Genomic DNA, 25,396 nt, shown 5'->3' on the forward strand with positions numbered 1-25,396 from the left:
CAAACAGAGGAAAAATAATTGGATGTGAGTTACTCATCTAGTAGTGTAGCACGGGGAATCAGGCAGCGGGGGGGGGGGGCGGGGTTTACCTGTTCACTAGGCAGTGAATATACGCAGCTTAGTGAGCAGGTTTGAATCGTTTTGGGTCCGAATTCAGCCCCATTGTTGATGGTGGAGGTTCCGCACATGCGCGTATATGCGTATGCGCATTAGGGGAATGCTCAGCATTTCCTGGGCGTCTCCAGGAAACGCTGCAAATCAGTGCTGGAAATATTTGTCAGTTTAGACTGACTTATTTCCGAAGGAGAGAAAATAATCATTCGATGGTCGGCCACCATCAGATGATTTCTCTCCCCTTCGGCAGCATGTGAGGGGATGTGTTCTAGTACACATCCCCTCGCATGCTGGAGAGGGGATGCGGGCGACGTTGGTGGTGCATTCATCGGGGCAATGGGCTGCACCTAGTGAACAGGTCTGAATCAGGCCCAATGTGAAGTACAAAGACACACTATATTAATGTACAAGTGCAAGTGTGAGATAATCCAGATTCTTGGTCTGTATATGCAATGCACATTAGTCCCACCCACTTTCCTTATCAATCCATAAATCCTCCCTGCCCACTTTCCATCCCTCCTACACGCTTTTTGTCTATCTCTAAATACTTCCCACCTACACTTCCTCCATCCTGCCTACTTAGCCAAGCTTCCACACTGCCTCGCTCCCTCTCTAAATAGCTCCCACACTTCCTCCTTCTGTCCCTAAGTCCCTCCCACCTAGGGATGCCAATCCCGGGGCATTTTTTCAATCCCGGGATTCGGGATTGAAAAATGCTCAATCCCGGGATTCCCGGGATCCCGGGATTGGCTTCCCTAATAATAAAAAACACCCTGGCCGCCCGCATATTTGCTTACATTTGTGGAGCCAGGTTGCTGAGCCCGGTCCCTGGTGCAGCCGGGAGCTGGGTTGCTGAATGGGCGGGTAGAAAGTCTCATAAGGCGGGGTGGCAGGGAGTGCTGGGTGGGAGGGCTTGGTGGCAGGGAGCGCTGGGCGAGTGGCCGAGAGCGCTGGGTGGGTGGGTGGCCGGGGGCGCTGGGTGGGCGGGCGATTCGGTGGCCGAGGCGGCTGTGCCCTGCGCAGCGTGACCTCGTCACGCTGCGCACTGCGGGGTATGGGAGAAGCCGGGCAGCGTCTGAGATGCTGCCCGGCATTAAACTGCACATGCGCAGTTTAATCCCGAAATCCCGGGATTGGAAATTCCAATCCCGGGATTGGAAATTGAAATCCCGGCGTTTTGGGGACCAAATTGGCCACCCTACTCCCACCATTTGCCATTTACTTGGATTAGTTTTTTTCTTAAATAGTAAAAAAGCTAGAAATAAGATGAGACACTAACAGTGTTTATGCATCATTTATATTTGTTTTTAATAGCATTCAAAATATAATTTAACAATTGCCAAAACATTTAAATGCAGTAAATGCACAAAAATATACATTTTTTTAAACTATGTAGTAATACGAGAAAAGCTGTCAAAGATGCTGAAACCGCAAATTTTCTACTGCTGTCTGTAGCATGCTGGGGGTGGCCCAGCACAGGGCAAGGCCACCCAGCAGGTCTAGTCCCTCCCCGTGATGCGACTGCAATTAAATTGTAATCGCATTGCAGAAATGCAGTAGTAGTCCCCTGGCTGCGAAGGCAGGGCCGCAATTTTCGGTTTGCATCGGCTGCATATAATGTAACACAGACGTGGTGATCCGCCCCGAAATTGGCCTGCATGGTCTGTACCCTATCCACCCAATGCTGTGTTGCTGCCCCATTACCATCCTCCGCCCACATTCAAACTGCAGTCTTATCCTTCCGGGATGCAATTGCACTTTGAGTCTTTGCACACGTGCGCACTGCGGTGGCCACGCAGGTCCAGAAGTCCGAAAAACGCCCAATAGCCCTTTTCGGACTTCTGCACCTGATGTTGCCTCAGGCTCTCGGTATACATTATACTGTATACTTGTAATTACCACAGAGTCATTTTATTACTCACAACACAATATAACTATGTAATGGATAAAGTCATTTGAATATAATCAATGTTTAATATGCACATAACTTTCATGGTGTCTTTCACCTTCTATAAGATAGATTCAGTATGAAATCCCGGCGGTCGGGATCCCGGCGTTCAAAATCCCGACGCCGGAATCCCGACAAGGGGGGGACGTGGATCGCCCCCCCTTGTGGGCTCGCTGCGCTTGCCACGCAGCGGGCCCGGTGCCTCGCTACGCTCGGCACGCTAATTTATTCTCCCTCCAGGGGTGTCGTGGACACCCACGGAGGGAGAAAGTGTCGGGATTTCGGCAGTCGGGATTCCAGCGTCGGGATTCTGAACGCTGGGATCACGACCGCCGGGATTTAAACTGCATCCCCTATAAGATATGTTGTTCCCCAATCCACCACCCACTAGTATAACTGTATGTTGAATATTCAGCAAACTTAAAGCCACAAATTAATTTAATAAGATGCCTATACATTATTCTATTTGTGTGCAGAGTATAATTTAGACTTTAGTTTTTAAGCAATACAAAAGCAATTGTAATAGTTTTGTAGATACGCTTTTCATTTATAGTGTGTCACTGAACATACAATACATGGCTAATGTAGGGTACACACCAGAAAGATCATGATCATGAGCAGATCGTAAGACAATCATATGATGGTCGCAAGATCTGTTGGAGCACACGATCTGCATATGATCCAATCCGATCACGATCTGTACCCAGTTGAAGGGATCTTTTACAAATCCTGACTGCAGCAGGTAGGATCTCCAAAATGACCAAACAACCAGCCACCCGCCAACCATAGAATGATTTCTACAGTCCTTGCACATCTAAGTCTGTCTCTGCTGAATAAGAATTGCGGTGTCCTGCTCCAATAACTCGGTGTGCGGCTGATGTCTGGTGACATTAGCCACCCACCCCTGGATGGCGGGTGCCCGGCCGTGTTCGCACGGGGATGTCCAGCGTTTTCCTGGGCACACCCAGGAAACACCCCCTGCCTGCCTCCATGCAAGCGCCACGGAGACTATGCAAGTCTCAGAAGACGCCCGCACAGAAGCGAATATGCGCATGTGCAGGGCTTCAACATTGGTCCCCCGTGCGAACATGCGGGAGACCGAGCCAACTAGAATCAGGGCCAAAGTCCATATTAACGTCCATGCTTTTAGCATGACATATTCAGCAAGCACATATGGCTATGATGTTCATGTTTTCATTTCATTTAAAATTAACAAAGTAAACAGTAATACAATGAATCAAAGTACCACTAAATATAAGAAACATTAAGCTGAATACAATCTATATATTATAAAAGTATACTGTTGTAAATAAACTGCCTCTTTATAAATGATAAGTTTCCCAAGATACCGGTCTCCGCTTTCCTTATGTTAGCCCTTCAAATGGTATTGTATATATTGATGTACAATAATTTGTATAATTCCAAGGGAATGCAGTAAAAGCCAGGCAGCCTGGATCCCGACAGTCAGAAGTCCGCAGCAGGATCCCTATGTCTACAATTCTGCTGGATACACAAAAATGAAGGCTAGGGTTAGGCACTAGTGTTAGGGTTAAGCCTCAGGAGGGGATTATTAGGACATGGCACTAAATGGTCAGCAAACACATGGGTGCAAGTATTTAATTTGGTTTATATAATAAATAGTATTTCATTTGGCATCCTCACTCACTAAAATCTGAATGGCCTTAGTATTATTATTTCACTTGGGTCTGGGCCGGTTTATCAGATGAGGGAGCCTGTGTGAGAGTCCGAGTGGGTCCCTTCCTCTCTCTCTGCGGCATTGCAGATTTTGGCATTGGGCCAGAGACTACTGTGCGTGTGCAGATTTCCTGAAACATGACAAACAATCACTACTGCGCATGCAGAGCAGCCATTTTCCAAGTCACTATTGATGAGGCAATAGTGCTGAAACGGGACCCCAAAAAGGTAAGTAGCTAAACATGGGTGCAGTTGTGTGGCCCCCTTGAACCAGGGGCTCATGTGCATCGCACACACTGCACTCATTATACGCCAATGATTGTGGCCCTTTTTATGATTTGAATTTAGTTTTAGCTATCTTGCCACTCAGAATATAAATGTATTTATCCTCCGCAGTTTAGGTATTGCATGCTGTTTCAGCCTCCAAACTGCAAGATAAAAAAAATCTTACAGTGTGAAAGTGAATGCAATGTGTGGTGGTAATAAAACGCCCACAGTTTAATAAATGTTACCTGAAAAAGCTAGTTGCAAGTGATCAGTAATCATTACTCCTTAATATTATCCAAGCTCCACCATATGAATCCAGCCAGACTCTAAAGATAGCATGGAGTGGCTCAGTGAAGGTGGCAGTGAAGGTGTGTAAGTGTCTGATTGGGTCACACAGCTCATAAAAGGACAACTGGCCGGCCTCATAGTCCAGGTATACGCCAAATAGGTTACAGGAAATCTTGGTAGACAACTTGATTTCTTTACAGCCATGCATCACTGAGTATTGACTGTTCCATTTGCAGAAACCCCAGGACTTCCTATTACATCCAATGTATGACCGAAATCCTTTCCTGGCTATACTGGGATATGACATTCCTAGCCTCCAGTTTCCTGACTTACTGGTCTCTACTACCCAGAAATGTCGGCCTGCAGAAAAAGTAGTGCTGCTTAAGACTTGATGGTCTTTGAATCGTTGTGGTGTTTTGGGGCGATGCTGGTGGATTTCTGTCCAGTAGACTGATTTTAGATCAGTCAGCACAACTAAATTATTTCCAGCTGTGTTCTCATCCAGTAATATTTCTGAGCCATCCCTCAGGAAGATTCCTTTATAAGCAGCAATCACAATTTCAGATAAACCTGTTTGTAAAGTATGTGATATCAGATCCTCATCCAAGTTACACACATTTACCAAACACTTACTATCGATCTCTTGGCTTTCACTGTAAAGACAATTGTCTCTCTCAAATTCTTCTTCTCGTAAGACGGTTAGTGGATTGGTCACGACACACAGCTCCTCAATGTGACGCATCTTACTAGACAGCTCATCCTCCTTTATTTGTAGTTGCTGGATTAGATCACGCAGTGGGAATGAAGCCTGGTTTACCTGTCTGGAGATCTCACTCTGCACTCTCTCCTCAAGGACATCCACTTGTTTCCTAATGTCTGTAAACAGGGAAGTTACTTTCCCAGAAAGGCAACCTGCTTTTTCTTGAAGCAGTATATTGTGTTTCTGCAGGGTTTGGACTCTTTCTCCAACCTCTGATTTATTTGTGGCCAGTTCCTTCTGAACACGCCTTAGTTTCCCCTTCTTCTTTACTGAAGCATCAATCAGAGACTCCACCTGGTGCCCGCTGTGTTGTGTGGATGTGCAGTGAGCACAGATATAAGCATCATCATCATTACAATAAAACCTAAGGACTTTCTGGTGGATGGAGCATTCTCTGTTCTCCAGGGCAGTTCTGGGATCAGACAAGACATGTTCCTCTGACTTACTGTGTACTCCTAGGTGGTCCTCACACAGGAAAGCTTCGCACATCAGACAGAATTTATCAGCATATACAGAAGAGTTAATACAGTAAGTACAGAAAATCCCAGCCACCTCCTGCTCTGGGTTAGTAGAATGAAGATTCTCTGGTACGTTACTCTGAATTTTATTTCTGTACCGTAAAAGACGCTTCTGAAACTCTGGTCTACACTCAGGACACGTATAAAGTCCAGATCTCTCCTGTATATTCAGATCACGATCAACACAGACCTGGCAGATGTTATGTCCGCATCTCAGCATTACAGGGTCTGTATAAATGTCCAGACAGATGGAGCAGGTCAGCTCATTCCTCAGATCTGTAGTTGCCATCATCGGTCTCAGGAAGAAGATCGTAAAATACTGTAAGGTCTATTCTTTACAAAAAGTCAGTGCTGCCCTCAAAGGACTGCAAAAAGGGAGACTTATATTCAGACTTGCTTAGCTGTTATTACTGTACAGTTGTGCTGTGCTGCTGCTGCTTAGTGGGTAACTCCCTATGCAGCGTCACATTGACGTGATCAGATAATGTTTGGGCTGTAATTACAGAGCTGGAGAAACAGGAGAAGAGATTTGCTGCGCAGCAACTACTGTATGTATCCAGGCATTAGTATGATTAACGAGGAAATAAACTGAGGTGAAAATATGAAAAGTCAAGATAACACATTCAGTCAGACTTTACTTCATAGAATCTTTCTGCTCAGGACAAATGTTTCTCATCTCTATTCTAGAAGCTATGTAATGCCCGAAAATTAATAGGGTGTATTGGGCTGCAGCCCCAAACCTCCACATAAAAATCATCCGATCATGACAACATAACGCTGTGATATTAACCAGCTGGTCACACGCTCAGCCATAAATCAGAAGCATTAAAAATGGATTCCTACTTTCCTCAGTATGCAAGCTTTCTACTGTTAACCCCTTTTCTGCTGAGGGTTTACTTATACTTGCTCTGAGGCCATTTCCTGACGATAGCACTCTTCACATACCAACTTCAGTATTAATTATTAGGTATTCTTATTTTTTTTCTGAAGACTTTGTGTTTTCAGAACATAGCATTTAGTCTTTTATGCATTCTAACACATCCCCAAAAAAATAAACCAAAATCGGAAAAAGGAAAAAAGTAGTTTTTTTTTTCATTGAAATTTCAAAGTGAATTTTATGGGGTTCTGGTTCACCAATAATCCACCTTTCCAAAATAATAAAAAATATATGATTATTCTAGGTTTAGGTTTTACAAAAAATCTGACCTTGATGCTTTTTTTTTTTTCAGATTTTTTTTTTTGCAATCTGGATTTAAATGCTTACATGGTCCAATTCAGTGTTTGAAGTTGTCCCCTGTGGCTCAAGGCACAGAAAACTATGAGATAGAACAAAAAAAACATTTATGATGGTGGTGTGGGGAGGTGGGCACTATGAGCCAGTCAGCCAAAGACAGAGCCAGGAGGGGGGCACACAGCAGCCCAGCACAACCATCATGTGCTAGGCTAGGGAGAGAGTGTCACGACTCAAGGTTTGAGAAATACTTATTTACCATCTAAATGTTTCTCCAGGCTTGCTCACTGTCACCTTCAATCCTGCAGCGCTCCGGTTCCTGACCAGTGCTAAATACGCACAACCAGCGTCTCCTGCAATGTAATCCTGGTGGGTGCTTCTGAGTCACATCTGTGGCCTAGCTGCTGTGGCATCTGGCGCTGGCATCCTGCCCAGTGTAGGCCTCAGGCCTTTCCATGAGAACGTCAGTCTCCAGCATGGGTGCCGCCATATTGGATATGCTCACATGCTTCTTTCCATCAATCCTAGTCAGCTCATCTCTGACATTGCTCCATTGCAGCCAATCATCGGGGTGATCTGGCTATATAGATGAGGAGGTTGGACTATAAATTCAGTCAGTGCAATGTTGTCCTTAGAGAGGCAGCGTTACTAGTACTTCTGCTATTCACAGCATCTGTGGCTCTCCATCCTGCTGCAGCCTGACTCCCTCCAGTGTCCTGATTTGGATATTGCATCTTTCATTACAGTGTTACCTGTTTCTACCTGATCATAAAACCTCCAATCCAGTCTACCTGCAATAAGCTCTTGGTCATTCCTCCTTATCACTACAGTTACCAGTCACCATTCAGAGAGACAACATTGATATTACCACCATCGGTGGATATCTGCTGTTGCTATCTTCATCATTGGTGAACCTCTCCAGTGTCTGTATTATTGATACTCATCTGAGAATACTTGCCTGCTGCGACGTCCTCAGTCAGTCTTCACTGATGATCAGCAATAATTGAGCCAGTCCATACTAAACAGTTCTTCCCTGGCTCCAATTCTTCAGACACTTTATATATACTCCTTTGTGGGGTTCCTCCACTATCCCTAGTGGTCCTATATGCAGTCTAAGCTCATTAAAGAACCCAACTTCGGTTACACTCCAGCTTCTGTTCAAAGTCACCCCTCACACATGACAGAGAGGCTGCAGTTGGCTGACAGGCAGGGAGGCTGCAGTTGGCTGACAGGCAGCGGTTAAAGTGTGTGTGTGTGGGTGGAACTCCGTTCCACCACCTGTAATGGTAGGGGGAACTGAAAAATACAGTTGTCTCCAAGGATCTGGTACTACATACCTCCCAACTGTCCCAGCTTTTGGGGAAACTCCTGCGTCCCTCCTGCGGCCGGCAGTGTCCCGCTGCGGGGGGGGGGGAGCAGTTGCCCCCCCCCCCAATCTGACAGAATAGACGCTGTGCGCATAAGCTGCGCCCTCATTTACATATGTCAGGCCCCCTGTTCATAAAATACTGTAGTATACTGATACCAATCATACTTGTCTACTTTCCTGGAATAGTTCCCCTGACCCCGGAAAGGTCAAGACTTTCACACCCCCTCTGACCCACTGCTGCCACCCACAAGTGGCCAGACAAAGAAGGGGCCAATGACGCAATTCGAGCTGAATTGTGTCATCGTAGCCCTGCCACCTGGCTTTACAATGCCTGTTTTATGGCACTGTGAGAAACAGCTCTCTCTAGTGTAAGAATTCAAAATTCAACATGTGTAAAGGTAATATACGTGCATACAGAGATCATGAGGAAGATTGCTCATCAATAGTGAACTTTATGAAACATTCTCTAAACAAAGATTTCATCGGGAACTTACTGATGGGGATGATGGGCCCAATTCAGACCTGTTGCAGGGCTGTGAATTTGCAACATTGCCAATGATCGGTAGATTGCACATCTACAAGGTCCCCTTGCCATCGTTGGACATTCACAAGTTTATTGACAGGTGGCGGGCACCTGTAGGTGGCACCCCTGCATTTTGTAGGAGTGCCGCCAAAAAACCCAGGTGGATATCAGCCTTTGGGGGGGGGGGGGGGGTGTAGAGAGCTGTTGATGTTAGCAGTGGGCTCGATCTCCCCAAAGCCCCACTGCATAATTAAATACCCCCCACCCCCGCTGCATATGCTAGAGTCAATTTGAAAAAAAGGTACTTATGTAGTATCTGGGCTGCCGATTTTTTGATTGTATGCCTTAAGTTAAGGCATACAATCAGATGCGATGCGATGCGATGCCCCGATTTTTCCATAGGATTCAATGTTAAAATGGACTGAGTCCATTTTAACATGGAATTCAATGGGAAAAAGGGGTCCTTTTCATACCCCTACTATCCAAGTGGGCATGGAGTTGGATATAAACCTGTGGCGAGCGTAGCGAGCCACCGAGCCCGAAGCGTGGCGAGCGAAGCGAGCCCCGCGAGGGGACGGTATTCTGTGTCCCCTCGCGGGGCTCGCTACGCTCGCCACGCTTCGGGCTCGGTGGCTCGCTACGCTCGCCACAGGTTTATATCCAACTCCATGCCCACTTGGATAGTAGGGGTATGAAAAGGACCCCTTTTTCCCATTGAATTCCATGTTAAAATGGACTCAGTCCATTTTAACATTGAATCCTATGGAAAAATCGGGTCCATCGCATCGCATCGCATGCGATTTGGTCGGGTGCGATGCGATGGACCCGATTTCAAAATCGGCAGCCCAGTTACTACATAAGTACCGAAAAAAATAAATGCTTTCATTTTCATTTCAGATCACCCGAAACACAATTTGATTTTTATTTTGTTGTTGTTTTTAGTTGGTCTGTGTAATGAAAAGGCCTCTTGGGCAGATATTGTATTTGACATTAATATATCTGGGGCATGCAATGCAAAAACAAACACTGAAAAAGTAAAATAACAATGGTATTGATTACGAAGCAAAGTCCATTTGTTTGTTTTTTATAAAAGATTTTACTGTCGCTCTAAAGAGGAGCAAGCCACATAAAATGTTAACATATTGCACTTTTCAAATCATTAACAATACGGGGCATATATAATTGCTACAATAAGAAATTACACAGCGCCCAAGTGTATCAATACACACCCACAGGGACAGAGACCCCAAATGGGGTCTCTTCACTCATCGACTAAGACTTCTGCACATGAGCAGTCTAAAGAATACGCAGCCGCTAAAGGGGTCCTCTCCCAGTAATCTTTGTCACTGGCAATGACAAACTTTTTCTAATTTTAGAGCTTGGTAAATCGAATAGATTCGCAGTCTCCACAGAAAATTGTGGGTGCTGCAGCTCTGTCTAAAATGGGGGGCAGTGCGAAAGATTATATATACATACGATACACAGGCCTCATGATCTTATTATCATGGGGCTTCATCCATGATCCAGAGAGGTATAATAACCCTTTGCTTGAGATTTCAACTCCTGTTGACTTTTCAATTCCCTATACAATTATAGCAAAAAAAGACCAGAGAGGAGATGTATTAAGACCTGGAGAGACATAAAGCAGATACGTTGCCCAGATCAACCAATCAGCTTCTATAATGACAGACTGTATTAGATAAATGACAGGCTGGGTACAATACTTGCATGATGATGGGACAATATGCAGTATTGGAATAACAAATCACCAACATCATGCAGTGTGTACACAGGATAGAGTGTTTTTATGGGTCAAAGGCATACCCTCCAACCTATAAAAGCTAGAAATCGGTACACATTGTTTAAAGGGGCGTGTCCAATGGTAAACAGGGCGTGCCCATGGGTTAAGGGGGCATGTCCACGTCACCCTTTTCGAATGTGTACCTGACTGGGTGTAATTATATATATATATATATATATACACACACACATACACAAATGACAAGAGAAAAACCGCACACCACTTACATTTGCAGTGGGTGCTAGATCCCATATATGCAGCGTATTTCTCCAATGGAGGAGAAAATAAATCTGCACACCACAGAATTGAATAAACTTTAAATGGTTTATAAAAAGGGCAACCATCAGCCCAATTGACTGCTGCAGGCACCCACCCAACAGACTCATTGTTTACTTTGTGCAAGGTCAGCACTTTAAGGCTTAATACTGTACAAGGCTTGAACATGTTACATCTGCCCCCCCCAAGTGCCCATCGTTTTGTCCATTTAAGAAAGAATTTGCCTTTGCGAGTGAACCATAATAGGGGCCATTGTCCTACAACAGCTGTTCTTTTTCACATAATTGAGGCGCAGCCCACGATGACCTCTACTGATTGAAATACATGCACCCAATCACAACACAGTTACATGCCGCAAATTCAGTTGTAGTGTTCGAATAATATAAAACACCTCAGATGAGTAACTATGAGCTCAGATGACAGTTTTGCAGTGTTGTGGCCACGATGTTCTCATTTCCTTGTTGATGTAGATATAAAGCCATCCTAAAAATGGGAAAATTGATATGGAAACAGCTACAAACAATCTGAAGACACCAACTGTTCCTCTGCAAGAAATAAGATTAAAAGTATAAAAATACAGTATATGACCAATCAGTTACTGAAAATATAGAAATGGAATCATGGAGCATTACAAATAGATACTGGAAATCATGGGATAGCAATAGAGTCAAGATTGTATATGAAACTTAAAGTCCGTAGTTAGGGGATCGCTGTTGCGCCAATTCACAAGTAGATAGATTATGAAATGACTGCAGTTTGATTGACAAGAAGTCGCCGTTTGTGGGTGGTACAGATGGAGCAGTTCTCAGAGCTGCTTCTGGCGATAGAAATCGCCATCCGCCGCCATTAGCCAACCACCAGAAGGCTAATCGTTGCAGCTCAACGAACCATTAGCAAGTCATTCATAGACTTGCACAGGGTGCGATTTCTCAATGTTTGGCTGGTAACTATCTGATCGTAGTCCCCTGTAAATTTGCACAGCAGCAATCAGCTCTGAATCAGGCCCAAAGTGTTACAGGGAGTCAGCAAATAATAGAAAACCATAATATGCAGTCATAGTACTGGTCGGTACTAGAAGTCATAAATCATAGGCATGTATCTCCTGGTCAGATATTCAGATTTATTTTTCTGTTGTGTGGTAAACAGAGACTTACTTTCCAGAATTCCGGCAAAGAAAGATCCACAATGCAATGATCACTAATCCAGATAGCTCCCTAGAAGAGAGAAATTCTGTGACCTTTAAATCCATTGGGAAATCACAAACTCATCAGAGTTGGAATGAAATATACATGAGAGAGGATGGGGTCCTTGGATAAATTGGCACACTATAGTCAAGGAGAATTTAAGTCATACCCCTTTCAGACATACTACCCGGGATTTTAGACCCGGTTCAAACCCGGGTTTTTAAAAATCCTAGGTCCATTGCAGGTGCGCAGGACCCGGGATTTTAGAGGACTAAAATCCCTGGTAGAGCCTTTCAGACATACGCTAGTCTTGGGATTGTGCGCATGCACGTGAAAAATCACGGGATTTTGCCATATGTCTGAAAGGGGTATAAGTGTACACACCAAAGGAGAGGTGGGATGAAACGTGATAACCATATACACCGTAGGACCTTTAAGGGTTGGGGACTTGTGATGAACATACTATAGATTAAGTTGCATTGGGTAAATACACAGACTAAAGGAAGTGGCGGGATGGGCTACTTGGAAGATTTATACACACTATATACTGGATGAGGGACATGGAATAAATGTACACAATGTTGGCTGGGAAGATTGGGATAGGTGTACATACTATATCGTGGGGTGGAAGGGAGACATGGGGTAAATGTACACAATGACGGTGGGGAGAAGGAATGGGATAGGTGTGCACACCTCAGTGTGGGGTGGGAGGAGACGTGGGATGATTTTACAAACAATAGATTGTATAAAGCTAAAAAATAATCTGCCTCAGTCTAAAGTGTATGCTTCTTCTACTTTTGTTATTGTCCATGTGTATTGTGATTTGTACAGTATATTTATAAATTAAATATCTTGCTTTTTCAGAAATTTTAAATATTCTAGATTATTATAGTAATTATTATAGTAATTATTCTTTGAACATATTGTTAACCAGACAAATATGACAGGTTGTTCAAAGCCTGTTTTATAATCTCATTGTGATACCTTAATGTCTCTTTTGGGGTATATCATTTCTATGTCAGGTTATTGAGAACAATCAGTGGCGTAACAATAGCCCTGCAGACCCTGCCGTGGCAGGGAGGTGCTGAGTAAATGTGGGTGCCGGGGGTCTGCGGGGCTATTGCTGAACCGCTGCTGCCTGCCTGCAGTCCTGACTCCCGGCGCTCCTCCTCCTGCTGCTAATGAAAAATAGCCCTAACAAAATGTCAGTTTCCATACAGCAGACCGGTTTTGAGGATGCTATAGGAGGCGGTCTGCTATTAGGCAGCCATTTTGTTGGAGATATTTTTTATTAGCAGCAAGAAGAGAGCCGGGAAGTAGATTTGCAGGTCCCGTAGAACTTGTGGGGACAAGCGGATGGGTGAGTGATGGTAAAATTTACTGGGGCATGGGTGAAGTGGGTGATGAGTGGGGTTGGGGGGGGGGGGGGTGCTGCTTAAAATTTTCCAGCAGGGGTGTGTGTGCATATTTTGTAGTTATGCAGCCGAGAACAATATAAACACATTACATCAGGCATGTCCAATGTTGGCCCTCCAGATGTTGTGAAACTACACATCCCAGCATGCTTTGCCACAGTTTTGCTATTAGAGAATGCTAAAACTATTGCAAAGCATGCTGGGATGTGTAGTTTCAAAACATCTGGAGGTCCAACGTTGGACATGCCTGCATTACATCATCTGCTTTGTGTGTTCAAGACCCTCTTCATTTGGATAGAACTATGGGGCCCAATTCAGACCTGCTCATTGAGTAGCGAATTCGACCGGGGGTGGGGGTCTGCGGATAGGCGCTAATGCGCATGTGCAGACCCCCTGCAGCAAGTGCCTTTGGCAACATTTTCTTTCACCAAGGTGCTTGTTGCCTGATCGACAGGTAGGGGGCGTTCCGGGGTGGACATCTGGCATTTCATGGGTGTGCACACAGAAATGCTAGGCAGGCCCCTGTGAAGATGTTCCCCTGCCTGCTCAGAGCAGGCGGATGGCATCACAATTCAGAGAAAACCGCGCAGCCTAAAAGTAAGTCCTGGGCTACTTTCTGCTGTAAAGAGAGGATAAATCATTCAATGGGGAGCAACCATCAAATGAGCTTGCAGCATAGCGTGCATTCGCCGTGGAGACGTTAACCTGCTCGCTAGGCTCTTTGGTACATCAGGGTGATACTTAATATTTTAGCCTATAACAGGTGTTTGGGGGAAACAAATTTTGTGTGTGACTGAAGTTTTGCGCTAAAAGCAGCTATAAATAGTCTCTGGAGCTTGATAGGACCTACACCAAAAGGTCCTGAAGTTGTTTACAAATGGAAAAGGTTTTTAAGATCCAGAAACAGTTCACAGCGCTAATAAACTAAATGAAAAATCAAAAATAAAATAAAATATAAAAATAAAATAAAAATAAAAATAAAAATAAAAAATAAAAATAAAAAACTTGTGAAAAATTAAGTGAACAAAATCAATGTGCACAAATGTAAGATCAAAGGTACTTCCCTTTCATATGTTTCAATGGGAGGGAGGTAAAGGTATCGGTCCTTTGAAGAAATTCTTATAAAGTGTTAGATCCGTGTGTTTTCTTATTTTTCTCAAAAAAAACATGAAATGAAGAAAATGTACATTGTGTAAACAAATGAAATTCAACACAATAAAAGCATGAATAATAAAGTTCAAAATGTTGGCAGAGGAATTGGTTTTCTCCTGATTTCTAGATTTTTGTCACGAAGTTTACTTCAGGGGCGTACCTCTACTCACTTAGATGTTATATATTCTAATCCCATAAAGGTATCTTTTCCAAAAAACACAATTTTCTGTCAAAAGGGATGAATAAGCGTACCCCCACTCACTGGTTACTCGGTGGGTTAAATCTCATCAGGGTATCTTTTGTGGGGGTTATCCCAAAACTTTATATATCAGATGAATGAGTATATGTTTGGCGTACCCCCACTCACATCCAAGATGGTGGACAAAAGCACATCAAGGTATCTTTTATGTGAATTCAGGATGGAAATCTTAAAGAAGATGGCGTACCACACTCACGGTGTTTTAGACTGGAGCCAGACGCATCAAGGTTTCTTTGTAGTTTCAGAAAAAGGGGATCTTTATTTCCACAGAGAATCTCTCAATGTGGGTGTTGGTGACCCCAGAAAAAACAAAGGAAGAGGCGATGGATAGACTGAAGAATTTTTAATTTATAAAGAGTCCATAATTGGACTAAAAATACGTACAATACATATACATGTATACAAAAAAGGTAAAAACATTTAGATAAAATGAAAATTTAAAAAGAACAAAAATGCAAAAAGGACCAGGTGACCTAAGAGGCAACGCCGGGATATCAACACGTTCACAAATAGATGTTAAAAAGGTCCAGACAGAGTGAAGGGTTAAAGTGTCCAACGTTACCTCTGTTGGTCAGGCAGGTCCAAGATGCACAGAATCCCCTAGTGTCAACGCGTTTCGGCTCCTTTAGAGCCTTTTTCAAGACATGGGGACTAGCAGCAGCTGCTGGGTATTTATGTAGGGCTGGACCAATCGCATGATAGCAGGAACTGGTCACAGGAAGTGATCATCCAACAGTAAAATCGTACATATAATCATTACAAACACTCATTTTAAAATACACATTCAATAAAGTTAAAGATGGAAAGTGCACTCCTGTAATTTTATAAAGAATTATAATGAGGGATAAGGTAAAGAGAACAATGTTTAAATGACCTCCGGAAATTAATGAATAAAAAATGGCCGCCGAATGGAACGCAATGCGTTCCAAAACGGCGTAAATACATATGGCACAGAAAAAAAGATGTTTTTCTTACATCATAGCTAAGGAGCGGTAGCGATGCTGTGAAAGCAGGCGTCAATGCAGTCTGGACTGGAACACCCAATACGCTAGGTGCAGATTTCGCACGCTAGCTGTGGTGTTCCGTCCTGCTGAGATGGCGCTGGGTTATTGCGTCATGGAATAGTGTGAGTGGAACGCATATGCGGTCCACTCACTGTCGCTGTCTTTATGTGTGGTAAATATGAGTGTGTGAACTCCATTCAGAAATTCTCTAATGTTAAATGTGTAGAACGCTAAACGGTCCACTGAGGTGGATGTCCTGCATATTAGGGGGCACCAAAAGGAGATTAATTAAAGGACAAAAAGGGGACAAAAAATTGACCAATTCAGGTGTGCAATATCCATCCCGCTTTATATACATCTATAGGCATCAAAGTAGATGCGGAATTTAGATATTACAAAAATAGACATGTACATCATCTTATCAGCAGAAAAAAAGAAGAAAAGAAAAAACCAGTACATAATTATGTATTGCATACATTATCAGCTTATACACTATACAAACAGTACATGTTTACAGGAATTTTTACATATCAGAAAAAAATGATGTCACATTAAGACGGAACTTTCTTTGGTGTGTTCTTCTAGTCGGGCCATGCCCGCCTGGGACCAGGTGTAAGCAAACCGGCCAGAAGCACCAAAAATGTGGATTCATTGTATATTCTCTCCTACTTAGTTTTTTTCTAAAATAGAAGGAAAAAACGATGTTTTAGCAATATATAGGTACTACAGATAACGACATCCGAAAGACAATATTTTAGCAGTATATAGACACTGCAAATGACGGCATATAAATTACAGTTTAAAGTGGTGAAAAATTTGCAGGAAACAAATTGGAATAGTTTACAAAAACCATTTTAATTCGAAATCTTTGTTGAGTCCTAACGGTATAAGGGTTTTTAAATTATATATGTATTTCATTTCCTCCTTTGCTAACATTCTTAAGGAGTTATTTTGTCTAATATTGTCCTGTATTGCTTTTATCCCAATGAAATTTTTTATATATTCACAGGATTTATTATGTACTTGTTTAAAGTGGGAGGATAAAGCATGAGTCTCTAGTCCGTTTTTTATGTTTCTTAGATGTTCGCGTATGCGAATTTTCAAGGGACGAGAGGGAGGACCTCTCGTCCCTTGAAAATTCAAAGATTTCGAATTAAAATGGTTTTTGTAAACTATTCCAATTTGTTTCCTGCAAATTTTTCACCACTTTAAACTGTAATTTATATGCCGTCATTTGCAGTGTCTATATACTGCTAAAATATTGTCTTTCGGATGTCGTTATCTGTAGTACCTATATATTGCTAAAACATCGTTTTTTCCTTCTATTTTAGAAAAAAACTAAGTAGGAGAGAATATACAATGAATCCACATTTTTGGTGCTTCTGGCCGGTTTGCTTACACCTGGTCCCAGGCGGGCATGGCCCGACTAGAAGAACACCCCAAAGAAAGTTCCGTCTTAATGTGACATCATTTTTTTCTGATATGTAAAAATTCCTGTAAACATGTACTGTTTGTATAGTGTATAAGCTGATAATGTATGCAATACATAATTATGTACTGGTTTTTTCTTTTCTTCTTTTTTTTCTGCTGATAAGATGATGTACATGTCTATTTTTGTAATATCTAAATTCCGCATCTACTTTGATGCCTATAGATGTATATAAAGCGGGATGGATATTGCACACCTGAATTGGTTAATTTTTTGTCCCCTTTTTGTCCTTTAATTAATCTCCTTTTGGTGCCCCCTAATATGCAGGACATCCACCTCAGTGGACCGTTTAGCGTTCTACACATTTAACATTAGAGAATTTCTGAATGGAGTTCACACACTCATATTTACCACACATAAAGACAGTGACAGTGAGTGGACCGCATATGCGTTCCACTCACACTATTCCATGACGCAATAACCCAGCGCCATCTCAGCAGGACGGAACACCACAGCTAGCGTGCGAAATCTGCACCTAGCGTATTGGGTGTTCCAGTCCAGACTGCATTGACGCCTGCTTTCACAGCATCGCTACCGCTCCTTAGCTATGATGTAAGAAAAACATCTTTTTTTCTGTGCCATATGTATTTACGCCGTTTTGGAACGCATTGCGTTCCATTCGGCGGCCATTTTTTATTCATTAATTTCCGGAGGTCATTTAAACATTGTTCTCTTTACCTTATCCCTCATTATAATTCTTTATAAAATTACAGGAGTGCACTTTCCATCTTTAACTTTATTGAATGTGTATTTTAAAGTGAGTGTTTGTAATGATTATATGTACGATTTTACTGTTGGATGATCACTTCCTGTGACCAGTTCCTGCTATCATGCGATTGGTCCAGCCCTACATAAATACCCAGCAGCTGCTGCTAGTCCCCATGTCTTGAAAAAGGCTCTAAAGGAGCCGAAACGCGTTGACACTAGGGGATTCTGTGCATCTTGGACCTGCCTGACCAACAGAGGTAACGTTGGACACTTTAACCCTTCACTCTGTCTGGACCTTTTTAACATCTATTTGTGAACGTGTTGATATCCCGGCGTTGCCTCTTAGGTCACCTGGTCCTTTTTGCATTTTTGTTCTTTTTAAATTTTCATTTTATCTAAATGTTTTTACCTTTTTTGTATACATGTATATGTATTGTACGTATTTTTAGTCCAATTATGGACTCTTTATAAATTAAAAATTCTTCAGTCTATCCATCGCCTCTTCCTTTGTTTTTTCTGGGGTCACCAACACCCACATTGAGAGATTCTCTGTGGAAATAAAGATCCCCTTTTTCTGAAACTACAAAGAAACCTTGATGCGTCTGGCTCCAGTCTAAAACACCGTGAGTGTGGTACGCCATCTTCTTTAAGATTTCCATCCTGAATTCACATAAAAGATACCTTGATGTGCTTTTGTCCACCATCTTGGATGTGAGTGGGGGTACGCCAAACATATACTCATTCATCTGATATATAAAGTTTTGGGATAACCCCCACAAAAGATACCCTGATGAGATTTAACCCACCGAGTAACCAGTGAGTGGGGGTACGCTTATTCATCCCTTTTGACAGAAAATTGTGTTTTTTGGAAAAGATACCTTTATGGGATTAGAATATATAACATCTAAGTGAGTAGAGGTACGCCCCTGAAGTAAACTTCGTGACAAAAATCTAGAAATCAGGAGAAAACCAATTCCTCTGCCAACATTTTGAACTTTATTATTCATGCTTTTATTGTGTTGAATTTCATTTGTTTACACAATGTACATTTTCTTCATTTCATGTTTTTTTTTAGAAAAATAAGAAAACACACGGATCTAACACTTTATAAGAATTTCTTCAAAGGACCGATACCTTTACCTCCCTCCCATTGAAACATATGAAAGGGAAGTACCTTTGATCTTACATTTGTGCACATTGATTTTGTTCACTTAATTTTTCACAAGTTTTTTATTTTTATTTTTTATTTTTATTTTTATTTTTATTTTATTTTTATATTTTATTTTATTTTTGATTTTTCATTTAGTTTATTAGCGCTGTGAACTGTTTCTGGATCTTAAAAACCTTTTCCAGGTGTTTGGGGGATTTAGCCACAAATATTGTTTGATAAATGCAAAAAGTGTTATATTTCTCTCTCCTTGCACACATTCCTCATCTAGAAATTAAACTCATTGTTTCAAAGAACTGCAGTAGGTGCACCACCCGTGGGTAGCCTATGCCTAAATCACTGCAACCTGTGGTTGTGACATACAATACACAGCGCTGTATGTTTATTGCACTCACCTGCCTTCTTCTTCATGTAAAAAGTTACTTTTGCTGTAAATAAACAGTGAACTGAAGAGATAACAAGCTCCAATCAAACAGACCACGGAATGGAGATCTGACAATGTTTTCCAAATTATGTGACCTTGGTGGGTAAATAAAGCAGTTATATTAGAAAATATTTTTGCAGTTCCCTAGCATTATTAATACGAAACTTGCCAACACATTATAACAAGCCGTCTCAGAACATAGCATTTGTCAATGGAGGTCGGTTATAATGTGTAATGTCCAAGGTGCAGTGCAAACTAATGCACAACAGTTTGTACAGTTACGTTCAGGTTTCCTGTAGTTCCACAGAATGGCGCCATTTGCAGAGAAGAGGAACTTTGCACCAGACTTTGGGATGAGTTTGTGAAGGCCATTTCTATTAAGTACACACTAGGCAAACTGCAGTACATAGTACTGCAGAACAGACATTTCACTTTGCAGAACAAGTTTCATGTCAGATAAAGCTCACTCAGCAAAAGCTCTTGAATTCTGAATGTATATTTAGCTGCACTGCAAGCAATATACTGTAAGGGAAAGCTTAATAAACACAAGTGCATGTAACAGGGCCATAACTAGATGTGTGCCAGTGGTGGCTTGACCCACAGCCCATCTGCACTGTGGGCACATCTGCTAGCACACACACCTAGTGTGCAGAACAGGGAAGCGCCAGGCAGGAAAGGCGCTCTCCACACTCTACATTCTGCTGGGAAGTGCGCTGCTGCTGGCCACCTCTTCGCATGTCATTCAGCCATGTTCGCTGAGCTGCTTATGTTCGCAGCCTAGCAAATAGGTAAACGACACCCGAGCAAACGACACGCGAGCAGACGCCCGCCTGCCACGTGAATCCCCACATTTGCATGCAAGGGGACGTGTATGATTACACATCCCCTTGCATGCGACCGCAAGAGTGGTCGTTTCTTCTGCACATATAAACATCCTCTTATATTGTGCCAGAAGTATGCATGCACCAATGCAAAGTAAGCACACACCAAACTGATCTGTAAAACACAGTTACGGGCTGACTCTACATCACTTCTGCATCTTTTGCTGTAATTGGCTCGGCAGCTTCATGCTAATTTGGGTATCAGCTGATTGAGCAAGCAACAAAGCCCACTATGAGCGTCTCCAGAAGCTGGAATACCCCTTGGTGCATTTTCAGTTGCAGCCAACAGTCACATTAGCGAAACCTGTGAAAACCCCAAGCTAAGTGTGTATTCTCTGTCCGAGTTTGGCCTCCAATGTGCGATTAAGCGTCTGAATTTGCAACCAATTAAGCAACACAATCGCGACTCTAATATAACACACACATTGGAGTTTATTTTCTAAGATGGGAGTTATATTGAAGATGGGATTATGCTATGGGCAACCAATCAGAATCTAATTCTATTCATTTAGCACCTTTCGTAAGATAATAGTTGGAATCTGATTGGTTGCCCATAGCAACTTCCCATCTTCAATAGAACTCCCATCTTAGTAAAGCATAAGACGAGGCAGATTTGTGAATCTGAATACCCGCCTCCCAGTCATCGCCCGGCACATGTCTGGTACTGTGCGCCTCAGCTGGGCGGAACCTTAAAAGAAAAAAGTTCAACTCCATAACTGTCAAATTAACTTGGAACCAGGACCTCAATGCACATAGTAAATGAGGCTTCCAGATTACTTTACCTGTTATATCTGGTTTTATACTAAGCAGTAGAATTAGGATGGCTGGAACCAAATAGATCACCTATGTAAAGAAGAGAAAATTATTATAACAGTTAACTATATTGCCAGAATGCTCTGCACGGCTTTACAATGATAACACAGTGTGGTAAATGTGCCCTCCATGTAAGCTACCAGTCTAATGCCATCATTTTATTTATATACGGTAGTACTCTTTTCCCAACAGGACTCAAGGTGCTTTACTGCTTTACAGAAGTAAAAACAACTATGCACACAGTACAGAATAGAATACATCAATCTGTAAGCCACACAGACATATGAAGAAAGCCTTTAGTACACAGTAAGCATAATACAGGGTTGGTGTAAGCATTTGGAGCATAGGCGTGCGCAGCACATTTTATTAGGGGGTGCACCGTCAAAGGAGTGTGCATAGCTCCACCTATTGGGCATGTCTAACAGCGCCAATCTTCCATAATCTATTGGCACTCGCTACTATATAAAAAGTCTCTCAGCCACACCCAAATCTCCTGCCTATTTCAGTTTTAATCTTCTAATAACTCTGTGTAACAGTACATGCAAATACAGTCATAAACATATATGGATGATGCAGGTATTTAGTGATATGACAATGGTCTAGTACAATTAACAATGCAAACACACATATAATTGATTGATGGACGCTTCTTTAAATGGAATACAGTTCTAAAAAGCAAAAGTCTTTGGTTAAGGGTATTGCTGGTATTGTTAGCGGCAGATGTGTTCGTAAGGGTGGGGCACAGCATTAGGGGGTGCCTGTGCACCCCTAACACTCAATGTGCGCACACCTATGATTTGGAGTAATAACTTCCAGGGGTTGTGTATTCCACCTTCACAAGTTACCAGGTGAGGCAGCCATCTTGGGGGCACTGCTAAGGACAAATACGCTGTAACCTTTAGCTACTAGATATATCCACTTTTATCAGTTTATCTTGTGTTAGACAGATGTGAGTTACATCCCTTTATTTATCCCTGTTTTATTTAAAGGATAATCAAAAAAGTGATTACTTATATCCCTTTTATACCAAAACGCCGGGTCGCACCCAGGTTTTTGGACCCAGCTTTAAGCCACCAGAGCTCCCCCCAACCTGGCGCAGGCGGTTTCTGAGCCGCCGCTTGGAGATGATTATCTCCAAGCGCTGATCGCCACCTCCGGGACCCGGACTGCTGCACTGGGGGCAAGCCCAGCTATAAGGTAATCTTCTGGGCTGCCCCCAGCCCTCGTCCGGGAGGTGAATGGATGCCGCACACAGGCATCCATTCACCTCCTCTACTGCCGTCCGCTACTGTCTGCAGAGTATAGCAGATAGCAGCGGAGGCTGTGTGCCCCCCCCCCCCCCCCCCCTTCCAACAGGTTGTACGTCCCCCATTGATGTAAACAGTACCCGGCGTACCCGTTTCCACCGCCCCCTAGCCAGGTCCTAGCCATGTTCTACCAAGGTCAGGTCCTGGGTAGAAGTCCCGTGTAAAGGGACACGGCGTGACCCATTTACACCACCACTGACCTGGGTCTGACCCGCCGATGATCCGGGTTTTTGAAGCGGTGTAAAAGGGGTGAACAAAAAGCTGTGAGAAGCTCATTCAAAGCATTACCCTGCCACATTTCTAAAAATGACAAATAAGGAACCTTTTTTGTGATCTTACAATTTTGTGTATAACAGATGGGACTAGATCCAACAGTAAAACATTAGAAATATTAAATATGCAGATTTAGATATAATAAATACATACAAAAAACATACAGTTTTCTGCAGATCTACTTACTATCCATATTTCAGCATCTGGGTCATTAATCTGTTAAAAAACAAAAAGTTAATTTAGTATGACATTTTTTTACAGTCTGGTGTTTGCAGATAGATGAGTCTAAAGCCCCATACACACTGGGCGACTTTCGTGTGAAAGCCGGTCAGCTTTCTGGTCTGAGCGGCTTCCAGCATGAAAGTTACCCAGTGTGTATGGGGCAGCGGTGAGAGGTGCTGCTTGCTCCCGCATCATCTCTGCTGGCCGCCGCTCATCTGCTAGTATTACCAGCAGATGAGCGACGGTGATACTTAAATCAATATACACTGTTTATCCGTAATGCCCATTACACATTGTGCCACACACCGTAATGCCCATTACACATTATGTCACACACCATGATGCCCATTGCACCTTGCACTATAATGCCCCCAATACTTCTGCTTATACATATGATGCCCCCAGCAGTGTCCCTCATAAAATGCCACCGGTAGTGTCCCTCACAAAATGCCCCAGTATTTCCCCCATAGTCAGCACCACATTGCACAGCCTACCAGCCCTCCACACAGCCAGGGGTAGCCCCCCTCATAGTCAGCACCGCATTGCAGGCCCCCCCCCCCCGCATTGCAGGCCCCCCCCCCATGTTCAGCACAACATTGCAGCCAGCTCACCCCCCCCCCATAGTTAGCAAAAAGCATTGCAGCCAGCCCACCCCCCATAGTCAGCACCACGTTGCCAGCTTCACCCTTCCCTAAGAAACCTGAATCACTGTGTCCCTTGCAGAGGTCTCAGGGAACACAGCAGCTCCATCAGAGGGCTGTTGCTGGCAGCGGCAGCAGCGGCTGTCTTCACTGAAAGGGCGGAGACGGCACATCCACCTCCGCTGCGTCCAACATGCAAAGGGATTTGCGCAGACGTTTTTTGTTTTTTACACGGCATCAACAGGCGGGCCACTCAAAACAACTCAGTGAGCCACAGGTTGAAGACCCCTGCTTTATAGCTTCACAGCATGGTCTGGTGCCTCGCTGAGTGAGACTATGGGCACCCAGACACAGGGGAGATATGTTTCCTTTGCACAGGAACACAATCGATTGCTGATATACGCCCTGAAAACAGTCCTGATGCCACCTGCATATTTACCTCCCACAAAATGGTAGCTTCCGGTCACTGCAAATGTAAATCACATGCAAAGACTACCAATAATCGCTCATTTGTGAAAACATTGACATAGTGTAGGGCCTCAAACAGCACCTGGCTCATTATCTGAATTGATTTAATAAGAAATAAGTGGGTTTTACTAGTAAGATTAATTGAAGTAAGTAAAATATATGTGATAGGACACAGGTAGCTCTGCCCCTATAAAGTACTGCCCTAGGCTATAACCTATCTCAGTTTCTAAAAGTTTTGATTTGTAATCCATTTATAAAAAAAAAAAAAATATATGATTTTTATTATTCATTTTTTTTTTTAAACAAAAACTTCTTCTTGTAACGAACAGAAAAGCAATTTTCATACCCAAAGAATATTTGCATGAATTTGTCACAGTAAGGGTATCTACACGCACGCCCTCCATATTGTGCACAGTTTAAAAGTAACAAGTTTATTTATACTTGTTTTTAAAGAGGATTTAAGTGATTAACCCTCCTAAAGTGATCTTTTCATAGTAACATTGTAAAAAGTTTTCATTATTATTCCCTGACCTGAAATAGCTGATTGAAGCAGAAACTACAAAAGGGATGGTGAATAAAATCATGAATCAAGAGTAAATTGTTGCATTTCCAATGCAGCATAAAATAACACACAGGTTATCAGTGGTAGCCAACCCTAGCCCTCGAGAGCTACCAACAGTTCACATTTTCCAGACAACCTAGCTGCTGCACAGCTGCACTCATTAATCACTGACAAATTTGAAAAGATCCACAGATGGAGCTAATTAGCTCACTTGTGATTCTGTGAGGAGACCTGCAAAACATGCACTGTTGGTAGCTCTCGAGGACTAGGGTTGGCTACCCCAGGGTTACATGCTCTGCTGTCTGACTCCTGACACAATTCCCTGCAACCACTGCACAAAAAACTTACTTGCACATAAGCAGCGAGACCAAAAAACAGAGACATTAAAAAATTGCAGAACCTCCATAATCTTTGCCGATATTCAGCAGATAAGAAAGAGTGGTGCTTTACACTGTGTTCTGAGTCACAGCTCAGCTTCCCATCTGCTCTCTCCATATTTTCACAGCTCCCGGAGCTGGGTTTTGCATTGGCTAATACACATACAGTGCTAGTCCTGCTGCTAGATGCAGGTTGTATCACTATTCCTTGCAACCAATTGTAGGCAGACTTCCTGTTCTAGTAGAAAACCTCCCCCAA

At 42.9% G+C, this 25,396-nt stretch overlaps 2 protein-coding genes across 3 annotated transcripts; both read right to left on the reverse strand.

Moving 5' to 3' along the window:
• Positions 1-1,397: 1,397 nt before the first annotated feature.
• On the reverse strand, positions 1,398-8,900 carry LOC146008716 (tripartite motif-containing protein 75-like). Its single transcript, XM_083148306.1, has one exon. It carries the CDS (start codon positions 5,880-5,882, stop codon positions 4,293-4,295), a length of 1,590 nt encoding a protein of 529 aa, XP_083004432.1. The 5' UTR covers positions 5,883-8,900; the 3' UTR covers positions 1,398-4,292.
• Positions 8,901-9,445: 545 nt separating this feature from the next.
• TMEM220 (transmembrane protein 220) lies at positions 9,446-25,357 on the reverse strand. 2 transcript variants are annotated; one of them, XM_083148317.1, is made up of 7 exons: positions 25,109-25,357; positions 23,054-23,083; positions 21,257-21,317; positions 19,565-19,688; positions 11,945-12,004; positions 11,182-11,335; positions 9,446-10,295 (listed from the first exon to the last, which is right to left on the reverse strand). In XM_083148317.1, the coding sequence occupies exons 1-6, from the start codon at positions 25,253-25,255 to the stop codon at positions 11,203-11,205; spliced, it is 555 nt and encodes a 184-aa protein (XP_083004443.1). In that variant the 5' UTR covers positions 25,256-25,357; the 3' UTR covers positions 9,446-10,295; positions 11,182-11,202. The 2 variants fall into 2 exon arrangements, with proteins under 2 accessions (XP_083004443.1, XP_083004442.1); XM_083148316.1 differs by lacking the exon at positions 9,446-10,295 and having other exon boundaries at positions 11,141-11,335; positions 25,109-25,356.
• Positions 25,358-25,396: the final 39 nt, after the last annotated feature.

This window comes from Crinia signifera, chromosome 6 (assembly GCF_055691185.1).
Source record: "Crinia signifera chromosome 6, ASM5569118v1, whole genome shotgun sequence".
In the NCBI taxonomy this organism is placed as follows: Eukaryota; Metazoa; Chordata; class Amphibia; order Anura; family Myobatrachidae; genus Crinia; species Crinia signifera.